The 21,671-nt window shown below is 36.3% G+C and overlaps 1 protein-coding gene across 5 annotated transcripts in view; it reads right to left on the bottom strand.

Annotated features, from left to right (window-relative positions):
• Positions 1-21,671, bottom strand: part of RPS6KA3 (ribosomal protein S6 kinase A3) — a 74,109-nt gene that overhangs the window by 22,434 nt on the left and 30,004 nt on the right. For all 5 annotated transcript variants that reach the window (XM_071430409.1, XM_071430410.1, XM_071430411.1 and 2 more), the window contains 8 exons: positions 17,728-17,844; positions 15,589-15,670; positions 11,876-11,956; positions 10,793-10,872; positions 8,198-8,304; positions 5,233-5,270; positions 4,721-4,863; positions 1,545-1,615 (listed from right to left, as the gene is read on the bottom strand). In XM_071430409.1, the coding sequence (XP_071286510.1) occupies positions 1,545-1,615; positions 4,721-4,863; positions 5,233-5,270; positions 8,198-8,304; positions 10,793-10,872; positions 11,876-11,956; positions 15,589-15,670; positions 17,728-17,844 (719 nt within the window). The remainder of the gene's footprint in view (positions 1-1,544; positions 1,616-4,720; positions 4,864-5,232; positions 5,271-8,197; positions 8,305-10,792; positions 10,873-11,875; positions 11,957-15,588; positions 15,671-17,727; positions 17,845-21,671) is intronic.

Genomic DNA, 21,671 nt, shown 5'->3' with positions numbered 1-21,671 from the left:
ATCCCCTTGTCCAGGTTGTTGATACAGATGTTTAACAGGACTGGCCCCTTGGGAACACCACTTGTGACTGGCCATCAGCTGGATTTCACTCCATTCAGCACCACTCTCTGGGCTATGAATGACTATGAACATCAATTACCTGGAGAAATGCAAGGATATTCTACATGGCAGCTGAATACAGAAGATATTTATAGCAACAGTGAAAAGACTGTTGAGGAACAGGGCAGAGTCACATGCAGGCAAAGAGAAGAGAAAGATATGACTCATGAGACACAGAAAAAAATGCACGGCTCCTGAAGCAAGTGAGATTGCAGCAGAATTATCTCAGACTAGCTTCTTATAAATAGGAGATGGTCAGAAGGAGTTTATGCTTGCTGTGAATAGATAGAACTTTTTAGTTAAAAGACATTGAATAATCACAACATGAAGATTTGATCTCACATAGTGCTGAGGCAGCAGAAGAAACTAGCATCACTAAATACATTTGCAAATAAGATGAAGGAAAAAACCAAAGAATAAGATAACATGTATGCATTATGAAAGTAAAAGCCAGGAAAATAATGAGTGTGTTTTCTAGTGATTTTCACATTCTAATTATTTAGAGAAAAGATTAAAAGTTCCATGTATTTATTTTTCAAAACAGGCTTTTAGTGCAAAAAAAAAATTCCAGCTTTGATATATGGGTAGACAAGTGGCTAACAGGACTGAGAACAATGATAAACAATGAAGCAGAAAACAAATTAAAAAACTAAGATAATCTTATGAACTTCCATGGAAAAAAAATGGTATTAGTTAAAAATAGATGGAAACAGAGAAGTGAACCTATGATATGAGGAAACAGACTTGTTTGCACAGTGTTTGGCTACAGTCCCAAAAATGGGGAATTTACGCCATAGGTTGTACTACTTTAGAGAATATGTGGGGAATTGGCAAAGAAAAAAGCAGAGCTTCATTAGCAAAAACAAGAACATTAACTGCATGAAGGAAAGCAATTCCCACAATAGAGCTAATGCAAAATCAATGCTGAAAATAGCAAAGGGAAAAATTGGAGCTAAGGCGAGTCATAGGAGAGTAGAGAAGGGAGGAGTATTGGGGAGGCAAGATGCTGGCAGCACCATTAATATAAAGAGGTAGGGTGAGGAGCTGGTAAGATAAAGAAGGAAGAGGAGTGAAAATACTTTCTCAAAAAAACTCCAAAAACCTAAAACAAAGGAAAAAAAAACCCAACAAGGAAAAAATGCACATATTATCAAAAAGGGTAAGAAAGTTAAAAAAATATTATGGAAATAAGATGGGAGAGATCATGTGGTTGGAGAAGTTGTTATTACAGATTAAAGAGCTGCTATGAAATCCTTTGTACCTGGTATGGTGGAGGAATAGTGAAGCAAATTAGATAGGCAGCAAAGGGAATTAATAATATGGAATAGGGAGTGAGGATTTACCAGTACCTTTGAAAATGAGGGAGGAGTAGAAATTAGATATTGCAGCCCGGAGGGCATCCCTGTAGAATACCTGATGAGATATATAAATAAGAGTGTACTCACTTGAGAATCATAGTCATGGTTTCTTTTCTGTCTTTCCCTTGGAAAGGTAGAGTACCAGTGAGCATTTCAAACTGTATAGAGTAAAACTTTCATCAATTACATTACCTGGACAAAAACTAATTTTTGACAAAACTACTTAGCATCTTAACCTTCCAAAATTCATGCATGTTAACAATCAAAGTCTGAGCAAAACAACTTCATTGTACAGTTTCAACTGCTAAGAACATTGAGCAGCCTTTGCCATTTTTAAAGCTGCAAAATATTTTCCTATATTGGTAACTTGCTTTACATCCTTTTATCTGAACAACTTAGACTATAATGTTCTGTGTTTAATTTCTGCCTAAAAATTTTGTCCTAGGAAGACTTGATCTGTACAACTGTATTTTTAGTTTTAAACAACAGGGGAGGGAGTAGGGGAAAAGGTTTTCCTTTGAAAAGTTAGTGATGATTTTTCCTCATGCAGAAATTTTTAAAAGGTCAAAATTTTGAAAATTGGCATGTACACAGCCTTGGGAAGGGGAAAAGGTTAGCTGATTGACAAAGACATGCATGATGAAAAGTGGTTACTGTATGCATACAGTGGAAATAAAGCCTGAAGGAACACGGAAGAGCTACACAGTACGTGCATGCACATTCTACAGTGCCTGGCAGTAAGCAACAGACACTGCTAAAATACTGATTTGTTCTGAAAGTGACTGAGTAAAAATAGATAAATATAAAGGCACTCCTGTTGGTCTGCAGTATGCTGCAGGGATGTCAGATCTAAGTGAGGCAGTGAAAGCAGTCTGGGAGCAGTCATGGCAGCCAGCACTTAGGCAGAAATTGGATTTTTTTGGTTTAATGACTACAAAACTATTTAGTTCAATGCAATTTTATGGCATACAGTTAACGACATCAAAATTAAAATAATTATAAAGGAACCCTCAGAACAGGTTATGCAAACTTAAGTCATCCTGAACACAACGTATCTTCTATTCCCCTCTTTTCTGGTATGACCCAAACATTCAGCCTCCTAAACATAAAAAATGGAGTGGATAACTTGAATAAATAATGTGTGACTATAGTATTTGTAGATCTACAATAAGAGCATGAAGTTGCACTAATAGTATTCTTTAAAACACCATTTTATTGAAATAAAATTTGAATTCCTTACTGCTGTCTCTTCACTACTGGTAGATGCTTTATAGTCTAGATAATATTTATTACTGATATATTAAAAAAATTAACTTTAATAATGATGCCAACATGAAAAAAAGACTGCTTTTAACTTTAACACCTAGGACAATTGTCAGGAAGATGCGAGAGGGATAAGCCAGAACTATAAGTATAAAAAAATTTTGTGCTTTAGCAAGATCTTTATAAGGTGCACTTAAAAAAAACCCCTTTTTTAAAAGGTAAACTTGGAGTGCTCCACTTACACTTGCATGAAATACAGTTTCTTTAACAAGCTCCTAATTTGTCACAAGCACACATGTTTGTATTAACAGCTCAACATGTGTATTCTTTGTCACCCCTCCCAGATACTATATTCCAACATTAAGAAGCCAATAGTACTTATAGAATAAGCCAACATTGGCCTTTCCTACTTATGTTTTATTTCAGGAGGAGAGTACGTCAGTGCTTCTGAAAACTTTAAATTAATGTTTTTACTTGTATGGCATCCCTTAAAACTGTCACTGTTTCAAAGGACAAATTGGAATATAGTTCTTAACAATGGCTTAAGCATACTTCATGTCTAGCAGCACAAGAAAAGAAGCCAAATGATTTGTTGAAATATCTTTAAAGTCTCAATTTCTATACTATAAATTCTAGCATAGAATCTATGTTCACTCTAGTTTCTGTGTACTTATACCACACCAACCATCACCTGAATTTCTGATCAGCTCAGAAATTAGGAATGAGTTAAAAGTGGATACTTACAGATTGGTTATGAAAATTACAAACTATAAATGCAAGCAATAAAAATATGTCCTAGAAAAAGCTGCATTGTATTTCATATACTACTTTAAAGAATTTGGTTTTTAAGGTCATATTTTTGTATTCAAGGTAGAAGCCAAAGTATTTAACATGCAATGCACTTAAGACTGTGAAAGCCACCCCAATCACAGCTAACATCTTACAGCAATTTTCAATTACACCATATCCACTTGATAAACACCAAATTATGTTTTCTACCTTTATAAATTAAAGCTGAAGTTTAATTATGTTTGTGTTATCAACGATAAATATTCTGTAACTACATTGTAATTATCTTTTAATTGACTGCTCTTAATGATAAAATGTGAGGTTGTGAGGAGTGTGTGTGCTTGTCTGGAGAGAGTTCAGTTATCAGGTGCTACTTTTACATAGTCAGTTTTCAGATCACAACAGCATTCTAATCATCATAAAGCCATAGGATGACCTATTTTCAGACACAGGAGTCCTTCTTGTACTATAAAGCACACACATTAGTTGTACTGTTACAGTTATGTAGCAGAAGCAGTAAGAAATGAATACATTTATACAGTTGTTTAATTTACATGTCAAAAATGCACACAAATATTTTAAATGTTAAAAGTCTTTCAGCATTCCTTAAATAACAAACATGATCTATTATTATTTTCCAATTCATATTCCATATGCATAATATTTCCCCTGACCCTGTAACTTTACAGTAATTACCTCTTGCAGAAACACCATAAGCAAGTCAGAAACTATATCCCATACCAGGTCAGTGTCATTTAGATCAACGTGATGTGTGAGAACAACAGTTGAACAGTTGTCATTATTCCACTAACTTGTAATTGCACCGTAGATTCTAATTAGAAAGTTGCCAATCACCTTTTTCCTCTTGTATGTAAATTCAAATTTAAAATTTGAATATGAATTTCTTCCCCACTTTGGAATAGACAGCCTTTTTCTGTGTACTTCTGTATTCCTCTTGGTCCCCATAACATTCAACTATTATAAAGTATTTGATTGAAATGATAATAAAAATATGGCATAAAATTGGTGTTTATATAAAATCTAATCCATGATCTTGGTCAAACTCTGTGGTGCTACTGATTTCTCACAATTAAGACTTCCTTTGTAGTTAAAATTCATGTAAAGCTCACCTTAGGGGTTAGTATTTGATTTGCTTCAACAGACCTTGCAAATCACAATTTTGCTATTATTTACATTTGCCAGAAACCTACCATTAAAACACCAAAAGACCACCAGTCTGCACTCTGTGTATGGCCTCGTCTGTTAACAACTTCTGGTGCCATATATTCCACTGTTCCACAGAAAGAGTAGGCTTTTTTTTCATGATCAATTGACTCCTTACTTAAGCCAAAATCTGAAAGAAAAGTAATTCCAAATGTAATTAAAAAAAAAAAAAAGTTCATGGTTGATACTTTAACCATAATATGAAATGTTTTGCTTTTATCATTGGTATAGATAACTGAACACTAATATGGGACTTATAGGATTCTCCTTCCCTCCCCACATTATCATAGGTCCAGAACATCAGATATACTTGTAAAGCAGGTATCTTACTGAAATATTTAGATTTTATTTATTTCAACCAAATTACACTACTTGCTTCCACAGCTGAATTACCAATCAGTTAAAATTACTTATTTTATCTTAGTGGTTTATCAAAAGGAAAATGCAAATATTTTACTATGAACAGAAATGATCCTAGTATTGCAATTCCTTTATTCACCTGTCAATTTGATATGTCCTTCCTCATCAAGCAGGATGCTAAAAAATAATAAAAAAGAATATTAAAAACTAATTAAAATATCTTAAGTATTATTTCAGAAAACATACTGACTATATTTATGAATAAACAGTAGAGGATACACAAAGATGGGGAGAATTAAGCATGCATGAAAATGAATTATTAGAAGATACATTCAAATGACACATTTTGATTTCCTTCTACTCTTTCTTTTTAAAGATTAAGAAACAGGTTTACTAGAATTTTATTCAAATATTTTATTAAATTCAGCATTTAGTAACAGTTTTGGCTAACTGCAGCACATGAAGCACTATTATAATTGTTAGAAACAGAGACATAGTTCTATTTTTCTTATACCAGGTATGTTTTCATATGTATACGTAACAGGTATTAATTTGTAATTACCATTTCAAAAGTTGTTGACCATTTCAAGTAAGATTGAGTAATAAATACCCTCATGTTGTACCAAAGGACAGGACCCACAGGCCCTATCCTATACTGGGAGCAGACCTTAGGCTTCCACCTTTTCACTTCAATCACAAGAAAGGCCACACTTCTCAGAGATGCCAACTGTCCTTGACTACCACTGAATATCACTGCATTGCAAAGCATGCAAAGTATTCAAAAACTCGATTTTGTAACATCCCTTACACAATGGATTTAGTTCCTCCATCTGCATTTCATCCTGGGGGCAAGACATGACCCAGACCCTATTCCCTTCCTCTTTGCAGTTTCCATGGTGGGAACCATTAAAGTCTGTCCTCAAGTGCCACATGCAAACACTGCCTTCCTGCCCCCCAGCACATCAACACTTCCACCCAACTTGGTGCTGTCTGTGGGCTTGCTCAGGGTGCACTCAATCCCCTTGTCCAGATCTCCAGTGAAGATACTGAACAGGACTGGTCCCAACACAGAGGCCTGGGGATCACCACTGGTGACCAGCCTCTGGCTGGATTCAATTCCATTCAGCACCACTCTCTGAGCCTGGTCAATAAATCAGTCTTTTACCCAGTCAAGAGTGCACCCATCCATACCACGGGAAGCCAGTTTCTCCAGGAGAATGCTGTGGGAAATGGAGTCAAAGGCAGAGAATCACAGAAGATAAGGGGCTAACATGTATGTCTCAAACACTGAAAGCCATTTAGCTCTGGGGCCAACCACAGACTGTTGCTAGTAACAGATAAGGATTGCTTGTAATAAGCAAGGATTGCTGGTAATGACACACTGTGAGAAAGAACAAGATGTGCCCAGAGAAGAGGCCATGCAGAGATAGGGCAGCACTTTTCTGGGACAAACATCCTCGTTCTAATTCCTGAAGATAAGCACAACCCAGTACAGCACAAGTGCAGGAATGAGGCTGAGAAACAGACATGTACTGTAGGGGAAGAAAAGATCACCCAATATTCCCAAAGACCCCCAACCTATTTTCCGAAAGGTCTGAACGAACAGACTGTGCCTAACAACTAATTTGTATAGCAAACAAGAAATTTACCTTCATGGCAGGGAAACCTATCTATAAAAACATCTCCCCAACAAGCCCCAGCTGACACCCCCCAGACCCTGGATGTCCCAACAGTTGGACTGGCAATGTAGCCAAGACTGGTGATCTCTTTTTCTCTCTTCCTCTCTCTCCCTCTTTAATTCCCTTTTCTCTCTTCATCTTACCCCTTTACCTAAAGCCCACTGCATATGCTTTTATAGTAGGTCAGGGACTAAAATACCAATTTCCATGCCAGGTATATAATTTACTAATAAAACCTTGTGGTTTTTTTCAGACTCTCTCACTTCTGTTGTTCCTTTCCACCACAAGCATTTACAAACTTTGTGTGGTCCTTTCCCTTTAAGGGTTGGATGTTACAAAAGGCTTTACTAAAGTCTAGGTAGACAATATCCAGAGCCTTTCCCTCATCCACTACACAGGTCACCTCATCATAGAAGATGATCATGTTGGTCAAGCAGGACCTGCCTTGCATAAACCCAGGCTGGCCTGGCCTGAACCCCTGGCTGTCCTGTACATGTGACATGATGGCACTCAAGATGACGACTCCATGACCTTCCCTGACAACGAGGTCAGGCTGACATCCTGGTTTCTCCTTCCAACCCTTCTTATAGCTGGGTGTCACATTTGCCACTTCCAGTGACCTGGGACCTCCACAGTTGACCTGGACTTCTGATAAATGATTGAAAGTGGCTTGATGAGTTCTTCTACCAGCTCCCTCAGAACTCTTGGGTGAGTCCTATCTGGTCATATGGAGGTTCTAAGTTGCACAGCAGTTTGGGGTTCTAAGTTGCACAGCAGGGTGCTGGCCATTTCCTCCTGGATTATGGGGGTTTCATTCTGCTCCCAATCTGTCTTCCAGCTCAGGGGGCTGGGCATCTTGATAACTGGTCTTGTTATTAAAGACTGAGGCAAGAAAGGCATGAAGTACCTCAGCCTTTTCTTCATCCTTTGTCACTATGCTTCCCGTCACATCCAACAAAGGATGGAGATTCTCCTTTTGCTGCTGATTTGTACAAATATTTTTTTATTGTCTTCTGCTTCTGGGATTTCTCACATATTGATATTCCTTTCATCCTTGCTGCTGAAAGGACCTCCATCCCTTAACTCTACCTCTATGGCAGACCAAAGGACCTTGGAGAAACACTGTCCCTCAAAGAGTGGTGTGCCATCCAAAGGCTTACCTCTGGCTTTGCACCCATTCCCCTTCAAACAGAGTTTAAAGTTCCCTCAACAAGCCCCTGTAAGTCCTAAGCTAAGATCCTTTTTCCTCTTTGAGACAGGTGAAATCCAACCTTTTAAATGAAAATAGCTCATAAACCTCCTCCACCTCCCTCTGTTCAATTTATATAGTAAATTACCGAAATTTAACAGTTGGGAAAAAGTGTACAGGAAGAAGTGCTATAGAAATGAAGTTAATACACTGCATTTCTCAGAGAGGAGCCTTACTTTTCTGGTTTTAGGTCCCGGTATATTATTCCAAGACTATGTAGATGGTCTAAAGCCAGTGCTAATTCTGCCAGATAAAATTTAACGTCATCTTCTGTGAACATCACCTGAAAAAGTAGCACAATGTATTTCACACGTGAAATCTGTAAAGGTTACACCAGCACAAACAAAACAACAGCAGTGGTGTTTCAGAAGGGTTTCTTACAATACTTGAATTCATTGCTACACAAAACACTAGAAAATTCAAATTTCTTAGTTATACAAAAACTAGGATTTTATAACCCACACTATTTCATACTTGAAATACTTGGACACACTTAAAAAAGAACTTTTAAAGGCAATATATTCTTCTATCTGCAAATTGAGATATTATTTGTTTCTGATTGTTCAAGAAAACAGACAGACACATTGTAGTGAAACTGAAATACTTTGGAAGCACTTAAAAAATGTAAGTACCTCTTGGTTGGATGGGATAATTTCATTCACATACAACAATTGGACCAAAGAAGTCCAAATGCCAGAATTTCATCCACAAAGTAAGAGAGAAGAAAAGTATATGTATCTTGATTTTGGAAGGACTGCTCCTAGGTACTTTGAGAAAGAAGTTACAGCAATAATAAAAGCCCCAAGGTGCAGCCTTGTAACTGCAGATGTAACTGCAGAAAGCAGATGAAGGAGTAAACTAACAGGAGCTAACAAGGAGTAAAGTGAACAGCCTGCATAAGAGCACAGGGAGCATCCCAGGTAGCAATCCCACTTTCTGGATTAGGAAGATAAACGACTCTCTGTTTATGTTAATTGAAATGAACATATTGTCCCAATATGTTGTGATCCCTGTCAGAATACATTACAATTCAACTCTTCTGAGACTACAGAAAAAGATAAAAATAAAACCAGATCCTGCATGATTTGATTCTATTTCAGTTACTACTCAGTTATTTTACTTGCTTTGTTTTTAGAATCTAAGACTCAATACCTTAAGATAAAGCATACAGACTCAGAAAAAAGAATGGCAATTCTTTTTTATGCAAAAGCGTAAAAATTTATTTCAGCATAGCTGAAGATTATTTTAAACAAAAGTTAAGAATGGATAATATGTTTTCCCCTTAGTAGTTTCATGAGAGAAAGCAATACTAAAGCTTGTACAATAGGTTGTTGCTGATGTTACTTCTACAAAAGAGCCAATATTTAGTGCAGACATATTCAAGAAAGGAAATCTGTATAAGAAACATTTAAAAGCTCAAATAATAAAAGATCCTATGAGGAGGATAATACACCCACACTTAGTTATTTAAAACCATTGCATGGGACTCGTCTTTCCTAACCTTAAATATCTGCAGTGTAGACATCTAGCTTGGAATTAATCACCTTTCCCTTGTAGACAATAGGAAAAAAGCAACAACTTTCATGTGATCTCTTTCAAAATCACATGGTGTGGTATGAGGATGATATTAATAGCATCCAGCATGCCCATTTCACTCACCAGTCATGAACTCTGCTTAGATTCAGGTACCTATAATGAATATTTCTCATCTAACCACATTAAATTTTATAAAATGTGAGTGGCTCGGAACGAAAAAAGTCAGGAAGCAGGAAGCCAATATACATTCTTTTTGGGAATCAAGAACGAACTACAAACTTTAGGAGTATCTCAATTTTAGAGCATTAATAACCAATTAGTTACCTGTGGCAAAAGAAATGACAAAGGGCAACTTGAAACAGATGGCATCATCAAAACAAATGTAATAATTTACGTGGTCAGCACAGAAGTAAGGGTACATCTATACACAAAAGAAATTCCATTCTACTCTCCTCTTAATAACAATAAGTGGTATTGCACTTACTGCAGTGGTAACCCAGCTGCCCCTGATACTGTTGTGGCAAAGGAAAATGGAAAGCAGCTACTGCAAGTCCAGGCTACCAGATACACATTGGATACAATCTCTATCCCAACAGATATTTGTTGTGAGTTTTTGAACAGGAGTAATGGATAACAAAAACTTAAAAATATGGTGATAAATTAGATGTTAACATTTACTTCAGGAATTATAATCAAATTAAATTGAGGTAATGAAACCCTTTGAAGTTGTTATATCCTGTATCTACACAGACACATCACTATCATGACAGAGGCAAAACATTCACTTTTTGAAAATTACTAAAATAAGTGGTATACAATTCTCACTTTTTAAACATTCATACATAATACAATTTTGCATTCATAAAAAAAGAGAGTATCTTATCTGCCCCTGAATTCTGGATATCAAAACCAGCCATAAATTTACTTTATAAAAATCCAAGTTCTGAGTCTTATATTTAAACATGGTAACAAAAGGAGAAGATTTTGCCAGGTATAAAAAGCAGCACAGAAAGACTGCTTGTCTAAGACTTTTTTCAGAAATAATGTTAATTGCCATCAGCCCTTCTATGATGTGACTGTGCAAAGAAACCCAAACAAACAAAAAATGTACCTGGTTAAAAACAGGTCAAAATTTTATTAAATGAAAACGGCATTTAAAACGTAAATTCTCCTAATACAGACAATTTATAGTCAAATTCTATCAACAGACAGTTTTTCAAATTTAAAAAGTGTACCTCTTTGGATAAACGTGTAAACAAGTCTCCTCCCCTGAGAAAATCCAAAATAAGATACAGCTTCCCTTCTGTCTGAAAAGCTGAAAAGATCAATTAAAAAGTTAAATATCACCTAACTTTATCCACGATTAGGAAAATAACATACCAAATAATTCACCCTTATTTTCATTATTAAAATTAATTTCTCTTTTGCCTTTGTGAGAAAATCTATTGAAATGAATCAGAGGTAACTGATCCTCTACAACAGACCAAGTAATTCCCATGCTATATGAAAGTAAAGCAAATCACCAATAAAGTTCCTTAAAAAATAAACTTTACTAAGGTTAACCAGCATTTTATTTCAGATTTTAAAGTAAGAAACTAGATTTAAAAGGGCAAACTAGTAACTAATGAACCTTTTAAAATCTAAAAATCTAAAAACTAAATGTCCCAGCTAAACAGGGACATTTACTATAGTCTGCAAAAGAATGGCAAATAAAATAGTGAAAGGTACATAATTTAAGCCACTTTAAAAAGTGAGAGAGACATGAGGTTTGACTATAGGAAAAAACAAACCCTAAAAGAAAAATATGAGCTGAAAAAACCCCAAACCAAACCAAACCAGAAACTCCCCTTTTTTTCCACATGTTTAAAGTACTGATATCCTCCCCTCTTATACATAAGTATTGTGCTACAGCTGTTCATACTATTAAAATTAAAAGGCTAATTTCCACCAATTTCAATGCAAGTGGAATTAATGCCATTGCATACATTTTCTATAGAATAAACAAAGCAACTGTAAGAAAGAACTTAAAAAATGTATGTCATACAAAAGATTAGAGGTTTTGGAAAATAATGGCTAGTTATTAATAGATAACTGGTTTTAATAACACAAAGGGCTACAGACTCTCAGTTTTATAAAGATTTAACACTGCATGAGGTTAGTCATGTGCTTCTTTTGCATGAGAATTATTAAGAGCAAGTCTGCACCATTGGGACTTAACACCCTAAAGTTCTGTGATTTTCTGAACCACAAACAGCAAATATTAAAAGCTATCTCGACAAACACACTATGCTATAAAAATGAATTTTTCTGCAACTCACCATAATGTAACTTGACAATAAAAGGATGGTTAACTTCCACTAGGATATCACGTTCCATTTTTGTCCGAACCCGATCTCGAACTGCAACAGAACATGAACGTGCAAGATGAAAAAAAAGTGACATTATGACTCAGTATTTCTCATCTGTTTCCTGATGTACTTCCCATTGTATAATATAATTGTCTGCAGGTCATTATACCACACACAGCTGAGAACTTAGAAAATTTATTCCACATTTTTTTCTGATAAATATGCATTTTGACTTGCTTCAGTTTTTGCTATTGACAAAACCTAACACTAGGCAAATAAATTTAACAAAAGCACATGAGACAACACAGCCACCCTTCAGTCAGCTCTATACTTAGTAAACCTTTCAAACATTACAAAAATTGCCACACCTATGTACAGAAAACATTCTGCTAGTGAAAAGCATAGAGGATTAAAGTTGTAGCAAAACAAACGGCATAAGTATAATCATACTATCATAAAGATGCTTGTATTAGTTTAACTCATTAAATAACTCACACTAATAAAATATTAAGTTCTTTACGATTGGAAGGGATTTTTTTCATTTCCTTTATAATGAACTTAAAATAAAAATGCCATTGCTTCAATGTAGTGTATACTTCAGATTATATTTTTAAGGACATTTACTGAGAGGAAATGTGCATGGAGAAATATATCAGACATTAGAAGCAGTTGCTGCTCAAGCTGCCTGTGCTGTCCATCCATGGTGGCTCTGAACAGGACATGTAAGTGCTCCTATGCCACCAGAGAACAAACCCAAATGAGCATCACATGCCAGCAATGCAGGAATACAGGCAGGGCAGTCAGCTGAGCACAGCACCTGCTTCAGCTGTTCCTCACAACTTTCCTGCCAGCTCCAGTCAGGGCTTGGTTCCCTTCTGAAGCTCTGAATCAGCCAGGATACAGATAATATTCAGTACTTTACACAGGGGAGAACTACCAAAGTTTGCTTTCAGTGGCTTAAGATGTTGCATTTTTCTCTTTCCCTCTATTCTACATTTTGTTACTGCTCCTTTCACAAATGTATCTTCCTGGAGGAAACACCCCAGAGCAATGAAGTCCTGTCCAAAGTTTAAGCTGACAGCATTCCTTGTACAGTTAACAAGCCAGAGTTCTCAGATATTAAAACATAACAAGGCAGAAAAGAAAAAAGAACAAGAAGCAAAATGGTGTTAAGGCATTTATCTATATTTTCCCAGAAACACACACTTACAATAATACAGATACTTATGAAAAAGTTATATAGATATGTTTTCATGAATGAATACAACCATGAAGTTTCCATCTGCCTGCAGAACACATCCCTAAAAATGGAAGCTTATGAAATAAGTGCTCAAGTACAAAGCAAACATCACATCTGAATGTTGACCTTTGCATCTAAAGGCATTAAAATGTCACAAGATAGTTAGTTGTGCAGTTTAACTGTTTCAGTAGTTCATCTGAATTACAAGACTGAAATTCAGAATACTCTTAGGCAGGTTCAGGTGAAAAAAAATGTAAAAGACTTTCAAGTGCCTGCAGCTATGCAGCAGTTACATGGAAAGTATAGACTTAAAACTCCAAGCAAAAGAAGTGTAAAGAACTGAGCTCATTTCAGATAATGGCATAAACCATTATTTGACTTGACATCTGATTTTTGTTTGACTGTAATTTCCACGTGGGTTCTACTGGAAGTACTGATTTTTCTTAATATATTTGATTCCAAACACTCTAGCAATGTTTTGGCTGTTTCTCTCTCCACATCATAAAGGGGCACTGAAAGATAACACTTTCTATCAGAGTGTATTAATAAACTAGTCTCTGCAGTAAACAAAATTATATGTATATATTCTTGCATTTGCTCTAAACATTAGAAAGTTGGACTGTGTAGTTATATCAATGTGTTCTGGCTAATACAGCTGCATTTCTATGAAAATATTTTCTCTAATTTTGATTTGTGGATCAGGTGTGGTCTTCAAGTGTGGTCTTTTTATCTTTAATTATAGAGCACAAAAATAACTGTATGAAATAGATTTGAAAGAGCTAAAGAAACACAGACAGATCAAGTAATATGCTGTATTAAAGAATACAGTATTACATATATTAAAAAGTTGCAATTATGGAAAATAGAATTAATTCCAGTTAATTTCATATTAAAGTTTTAACAGTAATCTTAATTTGCTTGCAATTCTGCTCTTCCTAAAACATGAATCACAAGCAAGCATCTGATAATCCAGATACAAAGCGTTGAGGACTGTGGCATCCTCTTGATGTTGTCACCTTTCTGCTCAAGCCTTTTGCATCCTTGAATTCTTAGTGCCTCAGAGGGTCTCCTTTCCCAATTTGAGTCATGCTCTCAATTTCAGTATATATCAGTCTCTCCCATCTGTAGGCAAAACTAGAACCACAGCCTGGACTGTAATTTTTACATGAGGTTAAACTGCAATCAAAAGGTGATGAAGAGAAGCCCTCAAACATCTTAAAAAGCAACTGCTGAGTGACCTCCGACCAGTCCTGAGCTATTAACAGGCTGGGGAATGAAAGGCTGTTGAGGATATTAATGTACCTTAAATGAGTGGAAATCAAATTCAGAAAAATAGGAAGTAAATAATGAGAATGACACGTGCCACAAAACACAAAGGAATCACAATATAGGAAACTGTTCAAATACACAGCCCTCTGTAAGTGTAAGAACTGTGACATTCAGCACTTGATCTTAAGTGAAAAAATTTAAACATTTTAGCCGAAGTTTATAAATCAATGTTTTTGTTCTCCCCATCATTCTATAAATATTTAATGATAAAAAGGATTAAAACTGAAATTAAAACATTAAAACTGAAATTCAATATAATAATCGATAACATCGGTAAAGCACTACAGGCTGTTGGAGCCATCCCAAAATTATCATTTCAGTTTCAGTAGAGTCATAAAAAAAGGGTAAAAAATACCTTATTTCTTTTTTCTTACAGAATTTTCTGAGACAGAATTGAGATTGTTCAGGCTTAGACTTATTTTGCTACTGATAGCATTCAAGATCAAAATCACTGAAGAAACAGATCAATCCACAATTTGTTTTTGCTCAAGTAACCTAGATGATTAACTTAAGATTTTATAAAATACATTCTACATTGAAATCATGTGCCAAGAGTTTGGCCAAGTGTACTGTATACACTTGTATATATACGTACTGTATACATCTGTTTCAAAAGAAAAGAATAAATCATGTGCTTAAGAACTTCTAGAATAAAACAGCCAATATAAAGTGCTTTTAAGAACTTCTAGAATAAAACAGCCAATATAAAGTGCTTTTAAGTATCATGACCTAATTATAAACAGAGCAAAAGGCATTAACTGTATCCTTGGCGACACACAGCAAAGGAAAAACGGAAGGATATTAAGTTTCAAATAACAGCTCAGGAGCAAGTCAGGTGGCAGATGTAACACAACCCTCCATTAAGCCACCATCACCTAAGGAAAGTGGCAAGGGAAGGAGCCTGCTGTCCTCTCTAACTACCAACATGGTATTGTTAATCCTTAATCCTTCCAGGTATGTAAGACAAAGCAGTGTATTCTGCTATTTCCTGTTTCAGAGAAGAACGTTGTAAGACACAATCTGTAGAGCAGCAGCTGTGTAAAGATTAGGTTTTGGTATAATGTCCCTGAGTTACCTTTTTTATTTATCTTCCCTTGTTCTACACAATGCTTACCTTTCAAGGTGGCCTTTTTCAATACCTTCATTGCATAAAGCTGTCTAGCATCTGATCCTGAGATTTTTTTGACAAGGAAGACCTGCATTAAAAATTAGAAAGAATTCTTAAAAGAAAATAAAAGCAAGTCAGATTAATGTTTTTTGCTATGAAATTCAAGTAGTCACTATGATTTCAATGAAACTTTATTTGACAGTTTTAGATTCTGCAAAGCCAAATCTCCTTTCATAATCTAAAAAGTTCATTCAGAGGATACCCTGCCAAATTAATTTTGGTCTAACTTAAGTAATTTCAGTGAGTAAAAAAAATAAATTGGATTCTCTCAGAAGTTCTTCCAAACTTGACACACAAAAATCTGCTTTTTAAAATTAATCTCTAGTTTTATCTTATTGAAATTCATAGGATGACACCGGAAATGTGCTAATAAAATAATTTTCAGATATGACCATAAATCTGTGAACAAAATTTGATCCAGAAACCTATATAAATCAATGTATAAATAAATTTAAAAAATATCCTAGTGTTGCATGTACCAATAAAGAACAACCAGCCTCAATTAAAGGGTGTTTCATTTCCTTCTTCAATATCATGGGATTTCTTGACTGGTATTGTTTTAAATACCCTTAACACAAAATTAATTCCAGTAGAGACAAATTTTAGATTTAGGAATGAAAAAACAAACACCAAAACCAACTGTCACAGGTTTTCTGGCTGTGGACATGTATAGACACATGTTGTGGTTCATGAGGAAGTTAAACATTTATGTGAAATCAGTTTGATGTCTGGTTTTGTGCCCAATTCTCACTTATGTTAACATTCCTAGCATTACCCAGAGACTACCAGATCATTATCAAGAGACCTTGAAAAACATGCAAATTTACTTTTTTTAAAACTAAATGGGAAACAGAGACAGCTTAAAAAATTATTAGAACAAAATGATTTATGGATTTTTAAAAAATATTAATGATTTCTGCATAAAGGCTAAGACAACTGAGAACAAGACTGGCATTTTTGCAGAAAATTGTGTCAGTTAGACAGTTTATTATTTTTGCTTTTTAAAAAACTCACATTCCCCTTTCTCCCTCCCATTAAAGTACTGAATTTAGTATTATCAATAAAAGTGATTGCTGAAACGAGCATTTATTAGCTTACTTTTCCTTGCCCTTGAATGATTTACTTCTTGTGATCTGAAGATTTCCAAATAAAAACTTGGTTATGATTCTGGATTAAATCAAACCTTTGGAATCAGGTTTCCCAGTGAATTCTTACTAGTGTGAGTACAAAATTTTATACTTTTTAAGTACCTAGATTTCCAAACTTAACTGGAACAATAATGTGACTAACAGTAAGTTACTACCACCAAAAGAGAATTGAACCTATTTTTCTAAGGTGGTTTTTTACATGCTAGAGCTTAACATCACATTCAGAACTGCAGCTGAGGCTGAAAATGGATGTAAAGGCTCTCCTGTCCTGCCTTACATATTCCATTCAGTCTTATCATGTGAACTTAATGTTTTGTTTTCAAGTTGGATTTGGACAACTAAAAGTATAAAAAATGTATGCCTAGTGAGATCTCAGTACTCATGAAATGTTAGAAACTTTGAGTCATTAACAGATGTTCAGATAAATATCAAGGTACATTGTCTTAACCAAATTATAACAGATAATGAACATGACTGGAGTGTATCATGTTTACTTCAGTAGCCATTATTGCCTAAAATTTGTTCATTACAATTGCACCATCCTACAAAAACCAGCTTCTGTACTGGTGATGTCCTACAATTAGCAAGCAACAAGGAATACTTATCAAAAAAACATTTCAACCCTCACCCTCTCAAATAGAGAAGTGTAGTTAAGAGAAGAATGACATTCCATTTTTATAGAAAATACCCAATTATTTCATATCAAGCCATTTTTGCTATTGAACTTTGAAATCCACATATTATGCTAACATGAAAAAAAATTACTGCTTTAAAAAGATCTGCCACAATTACAGTGCCTAGTTAGCACTAATTTAGAAAGCAGTTTTCACTTGCAACATTGCCTTAATGTAAAACTGTGACTGTTCTAAATATTTCACAACCAATATTCAATGCTATATTCCTGAATAATTGGCTCCACAAGAGTTCAGTTACCAACCTTTCCAAAGGATCCTTGTCCTAGTACTTTCAGAAGTTCAAACTGTGAAGGGTCTGCTTTCTCATGTCCTTCTTTCACATGGTGAGTTATTGCAATTTCTTTGATACTTCCTTCTTCCTGGCAGAGGAAAACAGAGGAATAAATTTAGATTAATGGTTTACGAATATTTACAAATTCACAATATGTTGGAAAATACCAGTGTCACTGAACCCAATCAACTAGACAATGCCAAATATAGGGAAAAAGCCATTTAGCAATGCTATTTGCATAATTAAGACAGCACTAGTTCAGTAACAATGTAGCTTAAACTTTTAGAGATGCACCAGGATCCAAACAATAACAGTTGACAGAAGTCAGCAATTCCCAAGATTTTCCTTTTAGGCCCATATTATTGGGTTCATATTTCTGTTCCAGATTCACAACCAATTAATGGAAACCAATCTTCTTAAGAATTTAGTAATCTTAAAACACACCTAGAGTGTACCAAATGTACCAGATGTCTTTGGAAAGCCCTCCTTTCTAACACTTGAATGAGGACCACCATGCTGCAGCAATGCCAATGCTCACCTTTTAAGACAGTGTGAGACTGAAGATATTTCCACACAAAGCAACTGTCCACCCCCACTTCAGCAGCAGACCCCACCTGCCACTGACAAAATTCTGTTGAAGAAAGTATTCTGCCCTTCTTCTCAAGGAGAGTCTATCCTATAAAAGCTGCCCAGTCCTCATCCTTTTTCCTTCTGGGAGAAAATGTTCATCAGAAAGCTCTGAGCAGCAGTGAATTTTATCTTCTTGTGCTCTGCACTTAATTCAGCGTTTTCTGCACTGAATTTGAAAATCCCTGAAAAGTGACACTCCTTGCCACACAAGGAAAGAATTTCAGAACTTACAATCATCAAGTACGTAAAAAAACCTGCATTCTTGTTAATGTCATCTGAAGATCTATCTAGGCATTACATGCAATCCAAGCTACTGTAAGTTAACACACAACTGACTGTTAGTTAACAAACAGAAACCAAGATACTAGCTACAGTTTTAACTTCTTGTTCATTCTCTTTCTATTTCTTCTATGGGTTATAGCAAACAAAATAAATCTGAGAATACTTTCCATCTATTTATTGAGGAACTCCTAGACCCATTTCATAGAATTGCAGACTGGCTGACATTGAAAGGGACATCTGGAGATCATCCTGTCTAACCCCATACCCTCTGCTCAAGCAGGGCCACCCAGAGCCAGGACCTGAATATCTCCATGGATGGTGACAACCTCCCTGTGCAGCCTGTGCCAGGGCTCAGCCAGTCTGACAGTGAAAAAGTGTTTCCTGATGTTCAGACAAACTTCTGTATTTCTCGTTTTGCCCATTGCCTCTGGTCCTGCCACTGGGCAGCACTGAAGAAAAGTTCTTTGCACCCTCCCTTCAGGCTGGTTGAACATCATTTCACCATTGTGAATCCATGCTGAATAAGCCCTGCTACCCTTTTGTACTCCACGTATACAGGAACGCTTTGTTTCTCCATGATTTCCCTGGGGATTAAAGCCTGGCTGACCAACCTGTAGTTCCCTGGATCCTCCTTCTTTTTGAAGACAGGAATTGACATTCACTTTCCTTCAGTCCCGTCACCTCTCCCAGTCATCGTGGTAATTAGACAATAATCAACAGTGGGCTCACAATGACAGCTGCCAGGTCCCTCAGCACTCAGGTGCATTCCATCAGGGCCCAGAGTCAGACACACTCTGTTTGCTTATCAGGGCCCACAGACTTACATACACCCTGCTTGCTTAAGCATTCTCTAACCTACCCAGTGGCAGGACCTGAGGGAATGGCCTGAAGTTGTGTCAGAGAAGGTTCAGGTTGAATATTAGGAAAAGGTTCTTCATCCAGAGGGTGGCTGGGCACTGGAACAGCTACCCAGGGAAGAGGTCACAGCACCAAGTCTGACAGAGCTCAAGAAGCATTTGGACAATGCTCTTGGGCACATGGTGTGACTTCTGGTCATGGTGCTGTGCAAGACAAGGAGCTGGACCTCGATGATCTTGACGAATCTCTTCCACCTCAGGACAGTCTATGATTTACCTCTAAGACTATGTCTTCCTTGCTCCAGTCTTTTCCTACATCTATATGCACCAAAATGTGCACTAATTAGCTATAGTGATAGGTTAGTACAGGCCAAGTTCTAAAACTGTGTTTCTGAAGCACTAATTTGTAAGCTTTTCAAGCATTCTGCAAAATTTAAGTGCATGAATTAGTGCTGAAAGTACCCTTTTGCATCTGATCATTTCAGTACTGTATATAAATGCAAAGCAACTGTCCACCCAGGTCAGCATATTCCAACACAAGCTTCTCTCAGACAGACAATTCTTCTTCAAAAGATTCTTATTTTCAAAAGACTACAAAGTTGGAAACGAGCTGCATACAAGAAATCCTGAGTGTGTGTGATAGTCAGTGTATATTAAAAAAACTCCAGCACATGATTTGGAATAATGCACAGAACATGCTGGCAACTTTTAAAATCAGGGAGTGAAAAAAAGATACTTTGGTGTGAAGAATTTAGTTTAAAGAATAGTTTTAGAAGACCCAAGACAAATCCAAGATGTCTTCTAAGTTTAGGTGGCTGTATCCATTTTAAGACAGCCAAATTTTGCATGTGTGTGCACATAGTCATGCTGAGTACTCCACCTAATAACCTGAACTTCTGTGTCTTTTCAGGAGAAAATGCTCAAATCATTGATTACCAGCTGAATCTGTACACAGTCTGAAAGAAATATTGTTGAATAAATTGCTGGTGGACATTTTTGGTTTTATATTTTATATTATAATGTGATCAGCTGGATTACATACTACTTAAACCACCCACTGAATCTTAGAGAATCCCAAGGGAGGAATAGAATAGCTCAGCAAAACAGACTGCCAAGCACACATTACTTCAGATACCTTGATCCACTTCTGCTTAACGGTTTTATCTATTTGCCTACTGGCAATCTTGGGAAAGTCAAAAACATGTGAAACACAATGTAATAAAATCTTCTTTATTTACTGCCTTCAGAGATGCAAAGGAATCGGGTGGACATAAGAAGGACATGGAAGTGTAGGAGGAAATCCAGAGGAGAGCCATGAAGTTGGTGAGATGACTGGAGTTCCTCCCTGTGAAGACAGGCTGAGAACGTTGGGGCTGTTCAGCCTACAGGAGAGAAGTTTGCATGGAGAGCCCATAGCAACTTCCCAGTATCTGAAGGGGACTGCAGGGAAGCCAGAGAGGGATCCTTCATCAACAACTGCAGTGACAGGACAGGGAGTAATGGGGACAAACTGAAGAAGGGAAATTTAGATTAGGTATTAGGAAGAAGTTCTTTATTATGAGGATGATGAGATACTGGAACAGGTTGCCCAGGGAGGCTGTAGATGCCCCAACCCTGGCAGTGTTGAAAGCCAGGCTGAGTAAGGCCTTGAGCAACCTGATCTAATGTTAGGTGTCCCTGCCCAGGGCAAGTGGGCTAGGATTAGGTGACCTTCATGGCCCCTTCCAACCCAAATCCTTCTGTGATTCTATATTGCTTTAAAAGCACTACAAAACTCAACAAGAACAAGAAAATATATTAAATGCTCTCTATACACAAACAAAAATTATTATTTTTGAATGCTATGCAATTATTATGCAACCATCTTTCCAGTGGTTATTTTGAGCACCCTCTAAAAAACAAAACAAACCCCAAACCACCACTTCACATTCCTGATACCAAGAGAATATTCCCAGGCTTTGCATTTTCTCAGGGCTCAGTTACTCTTCAGTCCATAAAAGGCAGACCTAATAGAACTCTGTTTTAAACTAAAAGGAACTCCAGTGATATCCAACTTTAAGTTGTCGGTAACTCTCATTTGGGAGCAAGATTTATGATGAGTGGTTGTCCACAAATTTGCAGTTTCCTTTTCTGACATAACTGCTGA

This window comes from Agelaius tricolor, unplaced genomic scaffold, assembly GCF_023055355.1.
Source record: "Agelaius tricolor isolate 1412-34295 unplaced genomic scaffold, bAgeTri1.0.p SCAF_7, whole genome shotgun sequence".
Lineage (NCBI taxonomy): Eukaryota > Metazoa > Chordata > Aves > Passeriformes > Icteridae > Agelaius > Agelaius tricolor.
Note: the sequence above shows the minus strand (reverse complement) of the source record. Positions and strands in the feature narration are given on the sequence as shown.